At 45.4% G+C, this 18,201-nt stretch overlaps 1 protein-coding gene across 1 annotated transcript; it reads right to left on the reverse strand.

The window, feature by feature from the left end:
- Window positions 1-3,002: 3,002 nt before the first annotated feature.
- gsk3ab (glycogen synthase kinase 3 alpha b) lies at window positions 3,003-17,537 on the reverse strand. Its single transcript, XM_083679356.1, has 10 exons — window positions 17,209-17,537; window positions 12,695-12,882; window positions 12,079-12,162; window positions 11,656-11,766; window positions 9,044-9,174; window positions 8,439-8,643; window positions 7,704-7,799; window positions 6,965-7,151; window positions 6,695-6,772; window positions 3,003-5,833 (listed from the first exon to the last, which is right to left on the reverse strand). The coding sequence occupies exons 1-10, from the start codon at window positions 17,381-17,383 to the stop codon at window positions 5,766-5,768; spliced, it is 1,323 nt and encodes a 440-aa protein (XP_083535482.1). The 5' UTR covers window positions 17,384-17,537; the 3' UTR covers window positions 3,003-5,765.
- Window positions 17,538-18,201: the final 664 nt, after the last annotated feature.

Consider the following 18,201-nt stretch of genomic DNA (forward strand, 5'->3'; position numbering starts at 1 on the left):
TCCAGAGGTCGGAGGAAGTATGGACTGTCCCACTGCACTTCTTTCCCAGAATTACATTGCGCCCCGGTGTGCCCTCCTAGCTGATTGAGAAGACGACCAGCTCCTTCAGACCGTTTAACCTGACTCCAAATGGTATTAAAGAGCTGGCCGGGCACACAGCCAGGGGGTCCGGGGGCACTCAATCTCCACGGAAACTGTGCAAGCTGCTCCACATGCAGTGGAATAACATTATTCAACCTTGACGTATCGCATCACTATGGTGGAGGACATCGCAGACATGTTTTGCATTGAGGGATGTGGTTCACATACCGGAGGGCCAGCCGAGGGAGGGGGGCCTGCTTGCCTGGCGGTGTCCTATTGCAGAGATTTCTCACCTTCTGTTGCACACCACCTCCCCTATCTCTCCCATCCTCTCTCGCTCTCTCCCATCCCCTTTCTCCTCTCCTACCTCTCTCTGTCTCTCTCTCTCTCTCCCCCTTATCCACTCCCCCTCTCTCTCTCCTTCTCTGTCACTCTCTTAAGACACTTGTCAGTCTCTCTGAGCTCCTGCTGTGTGGAGTGGGAGTTGATTAAGGTGGGTCAGACAAGGACTCAACTGTTAATTCAGTAGAGCTGGACCTGAGGGGCAGGCTTAAAGTTTGTAAAGGATTTTCTACAAAGCACCGGGCAGCAAAGGTTCTGTAGGACCATATAAATATTTTCTATTGAACATAGAGGAAAGCGGCAGGAAGAAAGTTCACGGACACCCAGAGACTTCATTAAATTCAACCCTCTCTCGTAGTAGACAGCAGCTGAATCATATCTGATGGAAAAGACAGAGTTGAATGCCTCTAAGACAGTTAGGAAAGACCCATAGACGTGTATATATGGGAAGGACTCAAGAAAAGACCGCCAATTCTATGCACTCTTAGATGCAGCCATGTTTGAAGTACCTGCTGATAGTTCTAGAAATTCTAGCTCAAGGGTAAGTGAGGCATGATATGCAGGTGACTCATCAGACATGAGCTAGGCTCAGGAATGCAGAAATTGAGCAATTGGGTGAATCATTTCATCGAATGCACCTAATGCACAGATGAACTTTTAATGATTGCATTCATATGCCTATTCATGAGCTAGTGATGCCTGCCTGCCACCCTCCCTTCTGCTCTCTGTGTAATCAAACTGTAGAGGCATAGCATTTCATCAAGCAAGGTCAAAATTAATTTCTCTGACATTTGCGTTCGCATGGTTCCCATAACAACCATTTTAATTTCCTCCCTTCCGCCTGGGCTTTTTTTGATTGTGTTCATCTACCTCCACCTGACTCATTTGCACATGCAAAAGACAGTATTTCATAAGAGACCTTTGACTCTATGTCTGGCTCTAGCTGTTCCATAGCCCTTCATGCATTCCTGCTGTCATTTAACAGGAATATGTCAAACACAAGTATAGGGCTACTCAGGGATGAAATTTAAGGATGTTGGGCACTGGATAGCAGGGCAGGGACACTGCAATTTCTACTAACCTGGGTGACATTCTACAAGCCTACTGTCCAAAACAAACGGCTAAATCTAAAATATTATTTTTAATGAGGAGATCAATAATATTTCGATGAATATCTGATCAGTTTTTATTTCCCATAAATGTACAGCTACATAACTGTGACTATTCAGTTATGACTATTTACTGTAGCTGTTCTTTGGCCATTAGAACACACAAATCTCACTGGCCTAATGTGGCTAATGGGCTAGTCACATTTTTCACGAGCCAGCTTTGAAAAAGACTAGCCTTGGGCAAGCAGGCTAGCTTCATTTCCATCCCTGGGCCTACTATAAAACATTTGTACTTTGAAAATGAGTGTGAGCTGAAAGTGGGTATGTTGTCAGTGTAAAGTTTATCCAAAGTGGACATGACAATGGTATATGAGTTAATACACACTGTCCTAGTTTTCCCTCTACTAAAAGGTGAAAGGACTTGATAGGACTCACAGTATCATGAGAAATATCATCTTCTCCAGCTCTGGGTCCATAAAGCATGGTGTCATGAGTGACAGGCAGATTGCATCTTGAGTTGCCAGTGTGGGGAGAGGAGCGTGAGAGAGATGCATCACTCAGAGCCGCCCCCTCCTCCTGATGGATCGCTCATTGGCCTTCTCACAGATGAATCAGCTGTGGAAACACTCTATAAAACCTAAGTGCCTTATGGCATTCTGGCCCCGGCACCATCAGTTGGGTTATTACAACCATTCTGACTTCATTACCATAATGGCGCATAAACAAGACTGCCATCACATGTGTTACCATAATCTGCCCATTGATTGGAGTTTTAGTACACACACTAAACCAGAAGTTTGAATGTTCCTCACTGATGTGGGCGACTCTGACATCTCTTACTAGAAGCTCAAATGGGGTCTATTGTTGTCAGTAATTACAGTGTTTCAGCACCACTGTTACATCTGAATCCACTTATGGTGATGGAGTGTGTGCACACATTCCCAATGTTTATGCTCTTTATCACAGACATGAGACAAGAGCAGTTTCATCACTTTATTAATGAGTTTAATTATTTATACCAACAAACAAAAACACAGTCTCTCTCCCTCCGTCCCTCTCTCTCTCCATCCCCTCTTTACAACCGTTCTGTTCTCACCAATGACGTTTGACCCTTTGGCAGGCCGATAAAAGAACAGGATCACAACAAATTAAAACCAACTTGTGACAGGAAAAGAAAAACACTAAAAATGAACACATTTAGTCATCTCTTCATTTTGGGAAAGCATATGGGGCACATATTTCTGTCAGACGTATCTAGACTCTCCCAACACTCGTACACAAAACACTTCTGTAAGATTTCTGTCAAAGTCCAGTCCATTCTTTCGCTCACACACATTCATTCTCATAAGCACACACAGAGACAGAAGTAACATGTTCGCCCCATTACACTCATACAACACGCAAAGCAAAACACTTGAGTCGATACACAGGAGATGGTACACGTCATGGGACCGATTACACCCCCCCCCCCCCCCCCCTCATCTAAGCCCACCCAGACACAGCAATATCACCAATACCCCCGTAATAAAGGATCTGCTACTCACTCCTGGGACTTGAACTAACACCACTACCATTGACCCAGAATCATGTGATATTCCCTTCACATTAAAAAAAAAATACCTGTAGTTCCACCTACTGGCTAGAATGTGTACCTGCAAATAACGGATCTTTATTGGAAAACACTCCAACGTTTGGATTAAAGTACAGTATCTTGGAAGCTGGGACATTCTGCATGTGGTTTTGATGACTTTCTTACAAAACAAACCCTTCATCTTACAACCTCCCCCCACCCCTCCCCCCCACCCTCTCCACACGGAGAAAAAAATTAAAACAAACCAAAAAAATTAATACAATAAATAAAATGATCATGACATCACAACATTTATGGGGGGAAAGGGAAAGGCAACGAGAGAGAAATGGAGGGAGAGAGAATAAAACCGAGAGAAACATTTTGTTCTGTTTTTCCCCCCTGAACCAGGGACTGAAATGAAATTGTATTTACAGACTGAGACTGAGGAGAGAGAGTCTGGTCGCTGCTACGACAGCTCCGCTCAGCTAAGAGAAAAAAAAAAAAGAAAAAAAAAAGAAAAAAGAAATTACAAGAACAACAATATAATAACAATAATAACAAACAAAAAATAACAAAATGAAATAAAGGTACTTGATATTTACAGTTTAGCAGTGAGAGAAAGAGGAGGGGAAGGAGGGAGAGAGGCGGAGGGGGGAGGAGAGGAATGAAAGGGGAGGCTCCAGAAGTGGTTGGGGGGCGATTTCTCCATTTTTTCTTTAGTTTTTTTCCTTTACAGGTGTTTTTGATCAAACCATTGGTGTTGTGAGTGAGTGGGGAGGGAGTACGGGTCTGTCTGCTAACTCGGGGTGAACATGCAAGTCTGTGTGGCAGTCAGAAGAAAAGCGAGCAGGTGTCAATGATGCTAACGGCAGTGACAGAGTCTGTGAGGCTGTATGTACATCCCCAGAACTCTCACACTGTGGGGTTAGGATTGCTACTTGGCCTACAGCTGTCCGAGGGCGAGGATTAAAATGAGTTATAGAGTTGATGTGGAGATGGATAGGGACAAACACACCTCATTCAAAGTCCCCCCCCCCCCACACACACACACAATTAACAAAGATCTCCCCTAAACGCAGTGCAATTGTGCATCTAGACTGAATGAATTGAGGAACAACAGAGTGAGAAATGAAAGTGGCGAGTGATTCCAAAGCCATAACTGCCGGTCCCCCGCAAGCCATTCTAAACCCTCTACAACTGACAACTCCATACAAGGGACATCTACAGGCGTGTTCTCCTGCATGTACATGAGCTGATGTATAGAGAGGCTTTCCCAACATCAAGTCGGCAAGGGACCAGACAATCATAGATTATGACATTTGCGGTTCTGGTGCAAGTACTGCTAAAACAACCACTTGGCTAGAAACTACCCATATGGCTAGAAGGGCCCCAATCTGAATCCATCTGTAAGCAGGTTGTGTAGGCTAGGCTAGATCAACTGGACATGACCCACAGCTAACCCCTTTTAGTTCCTCCCTGCATGGATGTGCAATGCTTACTACTCATTTCCCACAATTGTTTCTCTAGCTAAACTTACATGGAGAGCTTATAGAAACTGAATATATGTGCATTCCATTCTTAGAAAAAGGTCCCTCCTATTCAAATAAACAACATTAAGACTTTCGCGTCGACAATTCTGATTGGAAACAGGTTTGTTTTCTAAAACAAAGAGACTGTGGCTCCCTCGTCTGAGTAGATTTGAAGATTTGAATACGTCTGTGACTGACAACAGCTTCTAAAATCACCACGTCTAATTTAAAATGCCACAGAGAAAGTAATAAAAAAGAGAAAGAAAGAAAGAAAGAGAAAAGCTGGATCAGTTTATCTTTATGATTTGGTATCCAATTTGCTAAAACAAATAAAACCCCTATTCCTTTCTTTCTTCCATTGCCAGACAGAGCTAACTGACAACACTTTGGACTTTTGTTTGAGAGGGAACCCCATTGTAGATAAGACGCCAGCTTGCTGCCGGATTCTCCCGTCCTGTGGAGAACCCGATCAACGCGTTAAAGACGGAACCATTCCGTTTCGCATCTATGAAGATTGTCGTAATCCATCTGAACTGCAACGTGACAGACTTGTCACAACTGTCTGCAACCCGTTCTCTGGCATCATCACTACCATACATCACTAAAACAAAATGTGCATTTCAAATAAATAAAACATTAAAAAAAAAGGGATAAAAATCAATTAGCAGAGATTATCATCCAGACTACCCCTTTGTTAGATCCACCCACCATATATAATAACCCCCACTGACCACAGTCCATAGAAGTAATATTGACATGGGTTTAACTAGGCTGGCCGGCCTCCCTATGGGATATTAGCCAGACTATAGCTACACCTGGTCAGACTTGGGTACACAGAACTGGAGGTCCAAAAACATATAATTAGCTTAGATATGAACCCCAGCATAGTCTGCACTGTGCAGTGCACTGAACTCCCTAACCCTGTCCTACTGAAAAACTGCCACTGACAGATATCCACTAGAACGTTTTTACACCAATATTTGGGGGAAATTCATCATTTCTGAGTGTGTACGTGTAGGTGTGTGAGCAGTTGTTTGGAGCCAGTGGGGGTTGAAAGAGGAGGGGTGGGGAGGGGAGGCGAAGGGAGGAGAGGAAAGGGGGAGACAGGTGAACAGGGAATAGAAGGATGGGTGTTCAGGTGCTGTTGTTGATGGCTCCAGGTGCTGAGCTGGGCTGGGCAGGACTGTCCGACACATTGCCCTCTGTTGGGAGAGAACCATGGCATTAGATTACACAGGACCTATCAGTTATACACACCAACACTGACCACCTTCAAGCAATGGCTTTAATGTAGGCTTAGTTACGGGGGCCCTGCGTAAATAATGGGACAAAGAAGGATATTCACTCTATTTGGCTCTATACTCCAAAACAATTACTATGGGAGGTTAAAGTAGAGATTCTCAGCTTCTATTTGAGGGTATTTGTGTACATATAGCCTTAAATATATTTAGACATAACACTGTTTTTCATAGGGACAGACTCATAATGTAATATTATATTAAGATGTTTCTGTACACTTCAGAATACATTCTGCTGCTGCTGCTGTCAGCAGCTATATCATCAATTAAGGCAAGTTAGCCCAAACCATAACACCCCTCCACCATGTTTCACACGAGGTGGTATGCTGTAAATCTTAGGCAGATCCTTTTTTTCTCTAAACTTTCCTCTTGAAATCACTCTGGTACGTGGTCATATTAATCTGATCTGTCCACAAGACCTTTTTAGGTACTTTTTTTTTTTTAGCAAACTGTATCCTTTTTGAGGATAACTAGTGGTTTGCATCTGGCATCTGTCAAGCCAATTGTCCCATTACTTCTGGTGCCCAGAACCTCATAGTACGTGCATTGTTTGATTTCGAAACTAAACTTTCTGAGTATAGAGCCAAAAGAAAAAGCTGCACTGTCCCATTATTTAAATAGTGCACTCTATAACCTTTGCCATATTAATGTTGCCTGACAGTCATCTGTGTATCCTGCTTGGCTATGTTACACATTTGACTGTGGTAAAGTTGTAGTATGTATGTATGTATGTATGTACTAAGCGTGTGCAGGGGTGCTACGTACCGTGTGAGGCAGGTGATGTCTGTGCGCGAGCGTGAGGAGGAATGAGTGTGGAGTTCAACTGGGGCTGGATAGACAGCTCTGGGAGGAGCAGAACACGACAGAGAGAGAGAGAGGTGCAGTTAATACACACTATCTACATAGACACATTACAGACAGATATTACAAAACCTTGCTCTATATTAACCAACACTAGGGGATACATTTCAGACTAGACAGAAGGAGGGGGGAGGGGAGCGAGAGAGAGAGAGAGGGAGGGATGCTGCGACTCACCCACGGGGCTGAAGTTGAAGAGGAGGGGCAGGTCTCGTCCGCTGGGCAGGCGGGCGCTGGGCTGGCGCAGCTCGTCGAAGAAGGCGTGGGCACAGGCCTCCAGAGGGGACAGCCTGGTCACTGGTGTGTACTCCAACAGACGAGAGCACAGGGAGATGGCCTCTGGGGGGGTCCGTGGCTTAAACACCTGAAGGGGGGGAGGGAGGGAGGGAGAGAGAGAGAGAGAGAGAGAGAGAAAGGGTGAGCATAGGTGGAGATAGAACTATCACTCAAATACATTGTAACGTTTTGGTTTTTTAAATTATTTCTACAGGTTTTACATCAAACTTGTTAACTGAAAAGTGAATCAGAGTTCATTTGCAAGTATCAACTAATTTCCCTCTACTAAACAAACTAGGATTATTTGCATAGTCAATCATAATTAGCCCATCAATCACATGGGGTGTTTCTATTCTATGTAAAATTAAACTGTAGAGACAGCTTGTTTTTTTTTTAAACTACCAAATGAAATACAACTTGGGGAGTCACAAACCGTGTTCTGAAACACCCCCCCAAATCCAACCATGGCACGTTCAGTAAGCATGAAACAAGAGAAAATGTTTTGAAAATGCTTTGAGTGTTTTGAAGGAGGCATGACCTGAACTCTCAGTTTCATTATTCGTTTCAAGACATTTTCTCTATTTGTGACTACTGAACACCACCACCACCCGGTGAGAAAGCGTGGGCGAAGGAAGCCTACCTTTGTCCAGGGGTGTGCTTTGATCTGTGGGAATTTGAACTCTGTGTAGTTGGGGTTCATCTCTCGGATCTGCTCTCTCGTAGGAGTTCCCAACACCTGAGAAGGAAGCGGAAGAAAGTTGCTCAAAGAATATTCTCACCTCTCTTTGGCATTCACTCAGGTCTCACTTTCGTCTACCTCCATGTCCATCTCCATGCCTAAACTTAAATACCACCCACCACTGCTTCCCTAAAGACCAGCTCTTCCAAAATAGTCCACTGCCAACTCGGTATCTTAGAATCTCTTCTGTCGTACTCTCCCAGACACCTCTCCCTTACACCCGTCTCCTGAACACCACACCTCTATGGTTCTCTCCCATCATGCCTCACCCATCTACACCCTCACCTGCCCCCACCCTCCTCCGCCTACCTCCCTTCTCGTATCCTCTCTCCCCTCCTCCGTGATCTCTACTACCTGGTCCACTACGCTGTCCCAACCTCTGGTTCTCCACACCCCACACCACCCCTCCTAGGTGATCTCTACTACCTGGTCCGCTATGCTGTCCCAACCTCTGGTTCTCCACACCCCACACCACCCCTCCTAGGTGATCTCTACGAGCTGGTCCACTACGCTGTCCCAACCTCACCTTCTCACCAGCCCACACAACCCCTCCCCTCCTCGATGATCTTCACTAGCTGGTCCACTCCTCTCCAACTTCCCACCCTAGTCATACACCCTCACCACCCCTCCTCCTACCTTGATGATCTCCACTAGCTGGTCCACTCCACTGTCCCCGGGGAAGATGGGTTGTCCCAGCAGCAGCTCGGCCAGTACGCAGCCCGCTGACCAGATGTCGATGTTGGACGTGTAGTCGGTGGCGCCGAAGATGAGCTCCGGGGCGCGGTAATACCGTGAACAGATATAGGACACATTGGGCTCCCCGCGGACCAGCTGCTTCGCACTGTGGAGACGGATGGAGAGACAAAGAGAGAGAGAGAGAGAGAGAGAGAGAGAGAGAGAGAGAGAGAGAGAGAGAGATAGGAGACGAGACATGGGAAAAGAGAGGGGGAGGAGAGGTTGGAAGTTTCAATCAAAATAAATGGTTCACTTTCTACACACTTCCTTTTCACAGAAACATATAGGGAGAGACAGGGAGACGAGAGACAGGCAGACAGATACACACATACAGACAGACAGGTAGGCAGATAGACAGATACACAGATTGAGACAGCCAGACAAGACAGCTGTACACAGAGAGACAGACAGACAGACAGACAGACAGACAGAGAAAGTGGTAGACAGACAGTGACCGACACAAAAAGCCTGGAGACAGACATACACAGACACAGGCACTGTCTGACCTGCCAAAATCACAGAGCTTGAGGATGGCTGTCTCGGGGTCCACCAGCAGGTTCTGGGGTTTGATGTCTCTGTGGCACACGCCCTGGGAATGGATATAGGCCAGACTCCGGAACAGCTGGTACATATACACCTGGGGGAGGGAGACAGATAGATAGATAGATAGAGAGAGAGAGAGAGAGAGAGAGAGAGGGAGAGAGAGGGGGAGAGAGAGGATTAGTACAACACTGATTAGAAACTCTTCAATAAGTACTGCACAGCTGCCAAGTGACCTGAACAGACAGAGACACATGAATGCTGTTGAGATGAGGGATAGTGCCTAGGAGGGTTTTGTATTCTGTCACTTATGGTGTGTTCGTATGCTGCTTGGAAACTTCGGTACATCTGACTGGGAGGCCTGTGTATTTTTTCCTTGATTGTTTTTTCAACCCAGAAGCTCATGACAAAGATTTGTTTTGGAGCGTTGGAAACACATGACGATGCACATTGCAGTAAGTGTCCAAAGACTCAGCGGGTGTAGCTACCGTTTGCCATCAGTTCAACTGTGCTCATAGGCTTAACAGTCAAACATTCTGCACCTATCACTTACTACTAAAATAACCTTATGGTCTCATAACCTCATAGCCTGGCACCAGACTGAAATGTTTGCTTCCCAGGCTATTCTGTCCAAGCAATAATAGGAAAACAACCAAACTCTCCAAAAACCTGAATATGTACACACACACACATATATATATATATATATATATATATATATATATATATATATATATATATATATATGTGTGTGTGTGTGTGTGTGTGTGTGTGTCCATGCATGTATATGTGTGTGTATATAATATATACACACACACACACACACACACACACACACACACACACACACGTGTGTGTGTGTGTGTTGGTAGTGACACTCTCTGTAGGGCCATTAACTCTGTTATTGGGCACACAGGGTGCAGGCGAGTGCTGAGAGGGGATGCGGCCGTCCGTGACAGAGGAGCAGATTTAGAGACGCTGTGCGCCCAGGCTACTTCCTGCTAATGGCACATCATCGTCATCACACACCAGAGAGCTAGGGTTTGAAAGGGGGGGGGGGCACCACATAACACAACAGGAACACTAGGTGGAGGGCCAGGGGTGGGGGGTAAAGAGGGCAGAGGGAAAGAAAGCGGGAAGAGGTGTGTGTGTGTGTGGGGGGGGGGGGGGAGAGGAGGAGAGGAGGAGCAGAGGAGGAGAAGGGAGCAGGTAGGAGAGAGGCATAGGGGTGAAAAGAAGAGGAGTGAGGGGAGGAGTACCTAAGAGTGAAGGGTTGATGAGAGGATGAGAGGGGAGGAAAAGGAAGAGATGACAGAGGAGGGAGAGGAGATTGTGGCGGTCGTGGCTGAGGCCTGTGTATGAAGAAGGGAAGTGAAGTGTGGTGTGAGAGGATGAGTGGAGGAAGAGAGGGATGATAGAGGAGAGGAGAGAGTGGAGGTGCTAGCTGAGGGCACAGTGTGTTATGATCAGTATGCATCTCCACGCCACAGGAGAGCAGCAGGGTGGGCTGGGGAAATGGGGCATGAGACAGATAATGTCCTCTCTGCTGCTACGGGCACAATCTCACACACACACACACACACACACACACACAGGAAAGAGAAAGAAGATGCAAACACACACAAAGTGGAAGAGAGAAAGCAGGTGTGTGTGTGTGTGCATGATTGCGGACACGCACACAGGAAAAGAGAAAGCAGGTGTGTGTGTGTGTGTGTGCATGATTGCGGACACGCACACAGGAAAAGAGAAAGAAGGTGTGTGCGTGTGCAAAGATAAAGAAGATGTCATCTTACACACAGGGGAAGAGAGAAAGAAGTGTGCACATGCGCACACGCACGCGCACATAGTACAAGTGCCCCTTTAGGCAGGCAACCAAGCGTGTGGCAAACAGGGCAAAACTCGTTCTCTGCTTCTGTCGTCCTAAAACAGCGATGTATTTTTAACAAAGCACATGAATCGCTTTGAGGAAAAACAAATTTGACTACTTTTATTTCATCCATTGTTCAGCAGTGTATGCAACCTGAGAGTGAATTAGAATTAATTGGGGTTCAGGGAAATTTACGATGTAATGAATGTCTTGTTTGAAAAAAAGGAAATGAGGGAAAGAGAGAGATCATGAGAGAGATCATGAGAGAGAGAGAGAGAGAGAGAGAGAAAAGAAAATGGAGATGGTAGAGAGGTGGCAGTGAGGACAGGGTATACAGCCAGTGTGCAGAGAATGTAAAAATACTGCTTTGCCTCACACAGAACTGTCAGAGCCTGAGGGGTCTGGGTTCTCACACAGCTAAGCAGAGCTGCACACAGCAGAGAGCTCTGTATTCAAATACATCTCAATATGATTCCATGCAAATAAAGAGCTCTACTCTGGCAGCATGTAGTTTGAGAGAGACGAGAGAGAAATTAAGTGATCAGTAGAAAAGAGTGAAAGGGACAGAGACGGAGAGAGAGAACAACAAGTGACCGGCAGGAGGGAGTAGGGAGAGAGAGAGAATGAAGAGAAAAAGAGAGGGAAACAAAAGGAAGAGAAACAGAGGTGGAAAGAGTAGAGAAGAGTAAAGAAGGTGGTAGAGTAAGTCACCTTGACATAGATGATGGGGATGGTGGTCTTGGCCTTGTTGAAGTGCCGGGCTACCCTGTACACCGTCTCTGGGACAAAGTCCAGCACCAGGTTCAGATACACCTCGTCTTTCTGTGGGAGGGGCAACAAGAGAAAAAGGGGGGGGGGGGCAGTGAGCTCATGTGGCAGTGCAACTTTAATCCAACACAAATTAACTGACTACTAAAATTCATATGACTATTCAATGCATGTGAATATCCTACAGATGCCTACAGTCAGGTAAATGAACAGTCAGGTAAATGAACAGTCAGGTAAATCAACTTGTGGGAACAACGTGAAACGGGTGACTCATCCTTGTTGTATGAGGTGGGTGGCACGTTTCCTTTAAAAACAGCTGCTGCTGCAGCTTTCACACGTTAGTCAGGTAGACATACACATACATACCTTCTCCCCACTGGAGTAGAAGAAGTAGCGTAGCCTCACTATGTTGCAGTGGTCCAACTTCCTCATGATCTGTAGTTCTCGGTTCTTCAGAGGAAAGACAAGAGATTGTGTATCGGACCAGTTCAAACGCATGTTCAATTCTCATGACATTCAAGTAAAACCGATCAGCAGCTCTAATGTGATGGTTGACTCATAGAAACAAACCTCAAGAGTTGTTTTCTTCTGATAACCACCGGCTTTTACTTAAAGTGGAATTGTACTCTGGGGGTATTTTTCTCGTCAGCCCACCATTGATATGACAAAAAATATCATTATTTTGTCCAACAGAGCCACATAGATATCCTAATAGCAAGCTGAGATATAATTCCTGGATAAGTCTCATGCAAAACGCATCATCATGAGACAATTCCAGATAGATATACTAGTTGACAGCTCAGACTGACTGAGGTTCGTATGCACAAAGTAATTCGATTTTGAGACCAAAAAAAATGTTGTTGCTTTAAGCACAACTACCATCTTGGGGTCTCTTAAATCAAATAATAGACAAGAAAACTACTAAGAAAACGTTCAAATACATAGTGAGAGACAGGGAGCCGTCAGTGTCTTGTGTACGTACCTTAAACCTCTTGTCCTGCAGCACCTTCTTGATGGCCACCATCTCCTGGCTGTCGATGAGGCGGGCCTGGTACACCACTCCAAAGGAGCCGTTGCCAATCACCTTGATGTCCGTGTAGGACACTTCCTGTGGGCGGTCCGGCCCCTGGCCGGGCGTGGCCACCACCGTCGTCACCTTGCCACTGTCTCCTGGGGGACAAAAACAACAACATTTGAATAGGAAACGTTACAGGGATACAAACAACGCAAGATTGTGAGACCAAATATTTTAGAAGCCATACCAACACACGACATGGGTATGCTTGCATGCGCAAACGAGACATGGGTTGCATCCCAATAGTCTTTCCTCGATTCCTCTCTGGTGCTTCCTTCTGAAAAAGCATTGGAGGAGAGCATCTAAAAAGGGAGGAATCTAAGGTGTTCTCCTCCGGTGTGTTTCGAGAAGGAAGCGAGGGAGGAGGACGCGAGGAGAGACTGTTGGGACGTACCCCCATGTCTCGGTTACAGGCAGGAAACACAGCTACAGCCGCATGCCTCAACCTTTCCACACTCCCCTGGGCAGAGAGACACACTAAACAACAACGAGCTCCCCGGCGTGGCCCTGCCTGTCTAAATGGCCCTGACCTCCATGGCCACTCCTCCCCACAGACACACAACACTGGCTGGTAATGAGCTCCTTCTACCTACTCAAACCTGCTCCACCCCACTCACCTTCCCTGAGTCCTGAGAGGAACGACATACCATACACCATCCCAGTCACAGCTCTGATCCCCCCCCCCCCCCCCCCCCCCCTCCCACTGGCTCTGAATACTTCAGACCCTCCATCCTTCCTTGGATTCATCTTGGCTTTAACTCTCTTCTTGAAGTAGCCTAATCACTGATCTACCGCGTTAGGATGGGTAAAAGTGAGGGCTCTACTATAGGTGCTTGGACAGAATCAATCATGTCAGATCAGTGGTTACTTTGAGGAATGGTGGAAGAAAGGATGTGTTTTCAAAGTATTGGAACAGGGACACTGTCTGTCTGATGTGCGACCTGTTACAGTGAGTGACAGTTCTAGTTAGGGTCAAATTGTGGCTCAGCGTGTTGGGCGTTGGCTGGCTGGCTGTGTGTGTGTGTGTGTGTGTGAACAATTGCGGGTGAACCAACTGACTGACACATCAGTACCAGAAGCACTGAGATTGTGGAGGGAGGAACCCTATAGTAGAAAAAGGTGTGTTTCCAAATGGCTTGTCAGAGCCTGTGATAACATTTCTTGGACAGTCGCACACCCAGCGCACTGTTTCCCTCTACAGTACAGTCGCCTGTCTCAACACGACCATCTTTTCTCTAATAAGGCATCTAGATCTCCCACTTCTACTGCAAAATCTGACTAAGAAACTATGACTAGGCTATACCATAAGGCTAGGCTATACCATGCATCTCAAAATGGAGGTAGACTGACTGGCGTAAATCCAAGGTTTTTTAGGAGGGTAATCATTTGGACCCGTCTCCCTTCAAAAGAAAATGATTAATCTAGATCTGCGACATCTAAAAGTCCATCATTTAACTAGATGTTAATTGATTAACTGGCCACAGACAGCATATGAAAACAGTTGATTGACAGATTTAACTTCAAATCAATTCCTAGCCCGCCTACCATTCGACAAGTGTGGTTGTCCTGCCCTTTGTATGCGGGAAAAAAGGGAAGAAATAGGATTGGATGGATGTAAGTAATATGGTGGGAACTCCACCCAGCCAAGTCAGAACTCAAATGAACTATAGCTCGTGAATCATTCCTGACTGGACATTGGATTAACCCAAATCAGATCTCTCAGCATTTGCAGCTGAAATCTTTTGCCCCCTTAAGAGAGTCACTCTACCGGCATGCATCACCTGTAGTCTGTTGCCCTCCTAAGCATCTCTACCGTGCATCACACTGTTTGCGTCGGTTTCACTCGTTTTTAACAAGTGGAGTCAGAGGGGAGAGCATTAAATATGGAGCAGCCGTGGCATGATAGTCCCTTTAATAATGGATGCAAAGATGAGCAGTCGGACCAGCTGTCAGTGAAGAGCCCTGGTTCCTGAGGAAGTTAAAGCAGGGCCTGGTGAGTAGGAGAGAGGGGACGAGGAGAGAGGGAGGAGTGATTTCCAGAACACTCACTCTTTAGAATCAATTAGCTCACCGCTCATTTCTAAATATAAAATGCCAGTACACTCATCACTACTTGTTAAAAGGATTAGCTATTGCACAGCCGTGCATTACAACAGAGCATTCCACATGAGCTTCAGCATCCTTTTTAGAGTTTTGAGAGCGCTAAGCTAACATCCAGTAACATTGGTCTGAACTGACTGGGAGGGACTAGGCTAAACAGATGAATTGCTTTGCTATGTGGTTGCTGATCCACCAAGTGGACGTAGGCTAGGTAGGCTGGTCCTCTCTATAACACCCTCTGTTTTCAACCCCAATATGAAAGACAATGCATTCATATCATCTGACAAACAGATTTAGGCCCAACAGATGTTCATACTAACATTACAGCAGTAAAAGCTGGAAACATCAGCCAGACTAAGTGCAGCAGCCCTCCCCTCCACAATGTGATACTCGGTAATCCTGGTGGCAATTACTGCCTCTGATCCGTTTTGTCCCACGCTGTCTTGTCACCCATTTACAGCTCTAGATCTCAGCTTTGCACTTCGCTCATACACACAAGGCAGTGTTACTTCCATTAACCTAACAGTGGAGCTCCACCTTTGTTTGGGTTTCTGCTAGGTCCAGACACCTCCAGGACCAGGAACAATGCTTATCAGTGATGGTGCAGCACACCCCTCTAGGAACACTGTAGTCAGAAGAAATCAAATCAGCTCACATTCAAAATCAAGGGTTCTCATTAGAGGAGAAAATGTTTGGACACCAACCAGGAGACTATGAGGCCCTACTGATTATAGGTGGTAATGTATACATCGCTGGAATGACCAGACCTTTGGTTCCTCAGCTCAAACTGCCTTCATCTCTTCCCTAATTCTCCTTGTGACTTTCTCTACACTCAAATCACTTCACACTGACACTTCAACATCAGCCAATAGTGTTTCACTTGTGAGCTTGTTTCTTTCACATCGCAGTCTCAAGTGCCATAGCTGACCCCTGCTTGCATTTCGTCAGATCAGGGCTATCAGAGTAGCAGATAGTTAACAGGATAGGTACCCATATGTGACATTTATCATTTTCAAATGTAGAAATGTCAGCGGTGAAATGGGGTCCACTGAAAGTTCTATGGTGCAATTTTCCTGCCTAGGTTTTTCCCTAAGTCTGACCTTGTCAACACCGCCTCCCTCCCTCCCTCTAGACATTCTGCCAACTGCCGCCTCTGCATATCCACTACCTTTGAGCATACTGTAAATTCCTGCCATTGCACTAACCATAACAATTTGTGAAATCATTTGAAAGAGACCTCACTGTATGAAATAGCATTTGACTGAATAGATAGACTACTTGTGAAGATGATTGGATTCCTTCATGTGTTTGTCAGTGCCTTGAATCAGAAATGACGCAAACATTGGGTGAATCATCATTTATAGCTGTACATTGAGATCCACATATGTTTGGGAGTGTAGCTTAGGTAGTAAGGATATTATTATCATAACACGAGTGTATTAGCCCCTGTCGTTATCTGGCTAAATCGAGCTGTTAGTTTTGATAAACGCACCTCAAAAGAACACAGTAAGTGTACATTACATTGTCAACATTTACATCGTTGACACAACGCAGTGCTAGTTAACAAGCTAACACAAAATCACACTATAGATAGCTAGTTAGCCAGCTAATGGTCATTAATTTTTGACGTGGCTCTGGTTGCTTCAAGCTAGTTAGCTAGCCATATAAGCTAATTCCTTCGGGGTCAATATTTAGCCAGAAAGTACTGTTGGATAAATTGCCACATACTGACTTTACTTGCTGGGATCAATAACTCATGATATCGCTGATGTGCGAGATAGCAACTATAATCTAGACATAGATTCGCCCTAGCTAGCTAGTAAGCTGCCCCACTATTAGCTGGTTGGTTAATAATAGACAGATAACCTAGCTAACAATGCTAAATGCTAAGATTACAGATTGAATTTAGGTAAGGACGACGGTGAACTTCATTTGATTTCAGCTAACGTTAGCTAGCTAGCAATCTGTGCAGTGCTGCAATGCCTCGACATTGCTGCCCCCAACGACTAATTTCTCTAAAGCCCGTCTCCATCCGAATTTCATGTCCGTTTTTCTTCTATCTAATATCGCCCCTAATGCTAACGTAGCTGGTTAGCCATGGCTACAATCAAAGCCCTTGATCCCACTGTCCCGTTCACAAAAACATAGCATAGCTAGCTAGCAACCTAGCGAGCTAACGTTAGCTAGCTAACTATGTTCGCTCGGTGAAACGAGAGCAAGAGATTGCGGTCGACATATTGCCAATATATGTATCCATTATATCTAAGCATCATGTACTATCTACCCAGACACGTCGTGTTGGGACAATTAGCTATACTCACTGGTTAATTTCAAATTTCCAAAGCCAGACGAGCTGCTCCCGGTGGCCTGTGAAGCCCCAGATTTTCCTGCAGAGCTTCCACCGGCAACGGCCGATCCGGCAGCGGCTGCAGCGGCTCCGGGAGCCCCTGGAGGCTCAGCAAACGAGCTGGTCCTGGCCCGCCCGTTGCCGCTCATATCTGTGTGCGCTAAAGCCGGGGCAGGGGGGAAAGGTTGTCGCAAAATAGAGCCAAGCAGGCACAGAGTTTACCGATCTTTTCTTATATAATCGTTAAAAATGAAACTGCATTGGTATCGTATCGTTTTAGCTAGCTTGTACGTCTCCCCCTTTCTTCTTCACTTGGAACAGTGGTAGCAGACGCACAGCAACGCGCTGGCTGATAGCATTGCTTCCTGGGTAACGAAGTTTTGTTGACGCACAGAATGGTCAGAGAGCATTCTCATCAACAAAACTGCAAATACACATACATAATAACAATTTCGAGGTGAATGTTAAGAGGAGATCCCAATGTGTCCCTTAAAGCATATTAAAAGGTGCATTTGTATCTGAATGTGCGCTTACTTCGAAATGTAAATGTCAGCTGCTGCAAAAAAAACTATTTGAGAGGTGAGATGACAGGTCTAAAAGTCAATCCTCGGACTGAATAACAACAACATACATCACAAGCAAGACCCAACAAACGAAGAGGAAAGTCAGAATATAACCCAAATAGTTTGATGAGTAACTCATTGGGAAAATAATTATAGGGATGCTTGAAGAACTGGATGAGATTAAAAAAGAACCAAGGAGAGTAACCTGACTTATTTGTTTTATATCATCAGCTGGTGGTTCCTTTCTCTTCCCGGTGAAGTCTTCAATCTGACAGCTACAAGGGACTGAGTATATAGATGAGGAGTGTGACATGAGAGAATGTCGGAAGGCTGACGATCAGAGGAGTTCATCACAAAGTAGCATCATCAAAGCATATAACTTATCATTCAGATATTGCTTGTAT

The sequence above is a fragment of the Argentina silus genome, assembly GCF_951799395.1.
Source record: "Argentina silus genome assembly, chromosome: 10".
In the NCBI taxonomy this organism is placed as follows: Eukaryota; Metazoa; Chordata; class Actinopteri; order Argentiniformes; family Argentinidae; genus Argentina; species Argentina silus.

What these genes read in the sequence shown, in the direction of transcription:
- gsk3ab (XM_083679356.1), bottom strand. Translation starts at nt 17,383, where the DNA reads ATGAGCGGCAACGGGCGGGCCAGGACCAGCTCGTTTGCTGAGCCTCCA. An exon ending in CTTCAACTTCAGCCCCGTGG is followed by an intron (nt 6,773 to 6,964) that starts GTGAGTCGCAGC and finishes TGCTCCTCCCAG; the next exon opens with AGCTGTCTATCCAGCCCCAG. An exon ending in GACATCACCTGCCTCACACG is followed by an intron (nt 5,834 to 6,694) that starts GTACGTAGCACC and finishes CTCTCCCAACAG; the next exon opens with AGGGCAATGTGTCGGACAGT.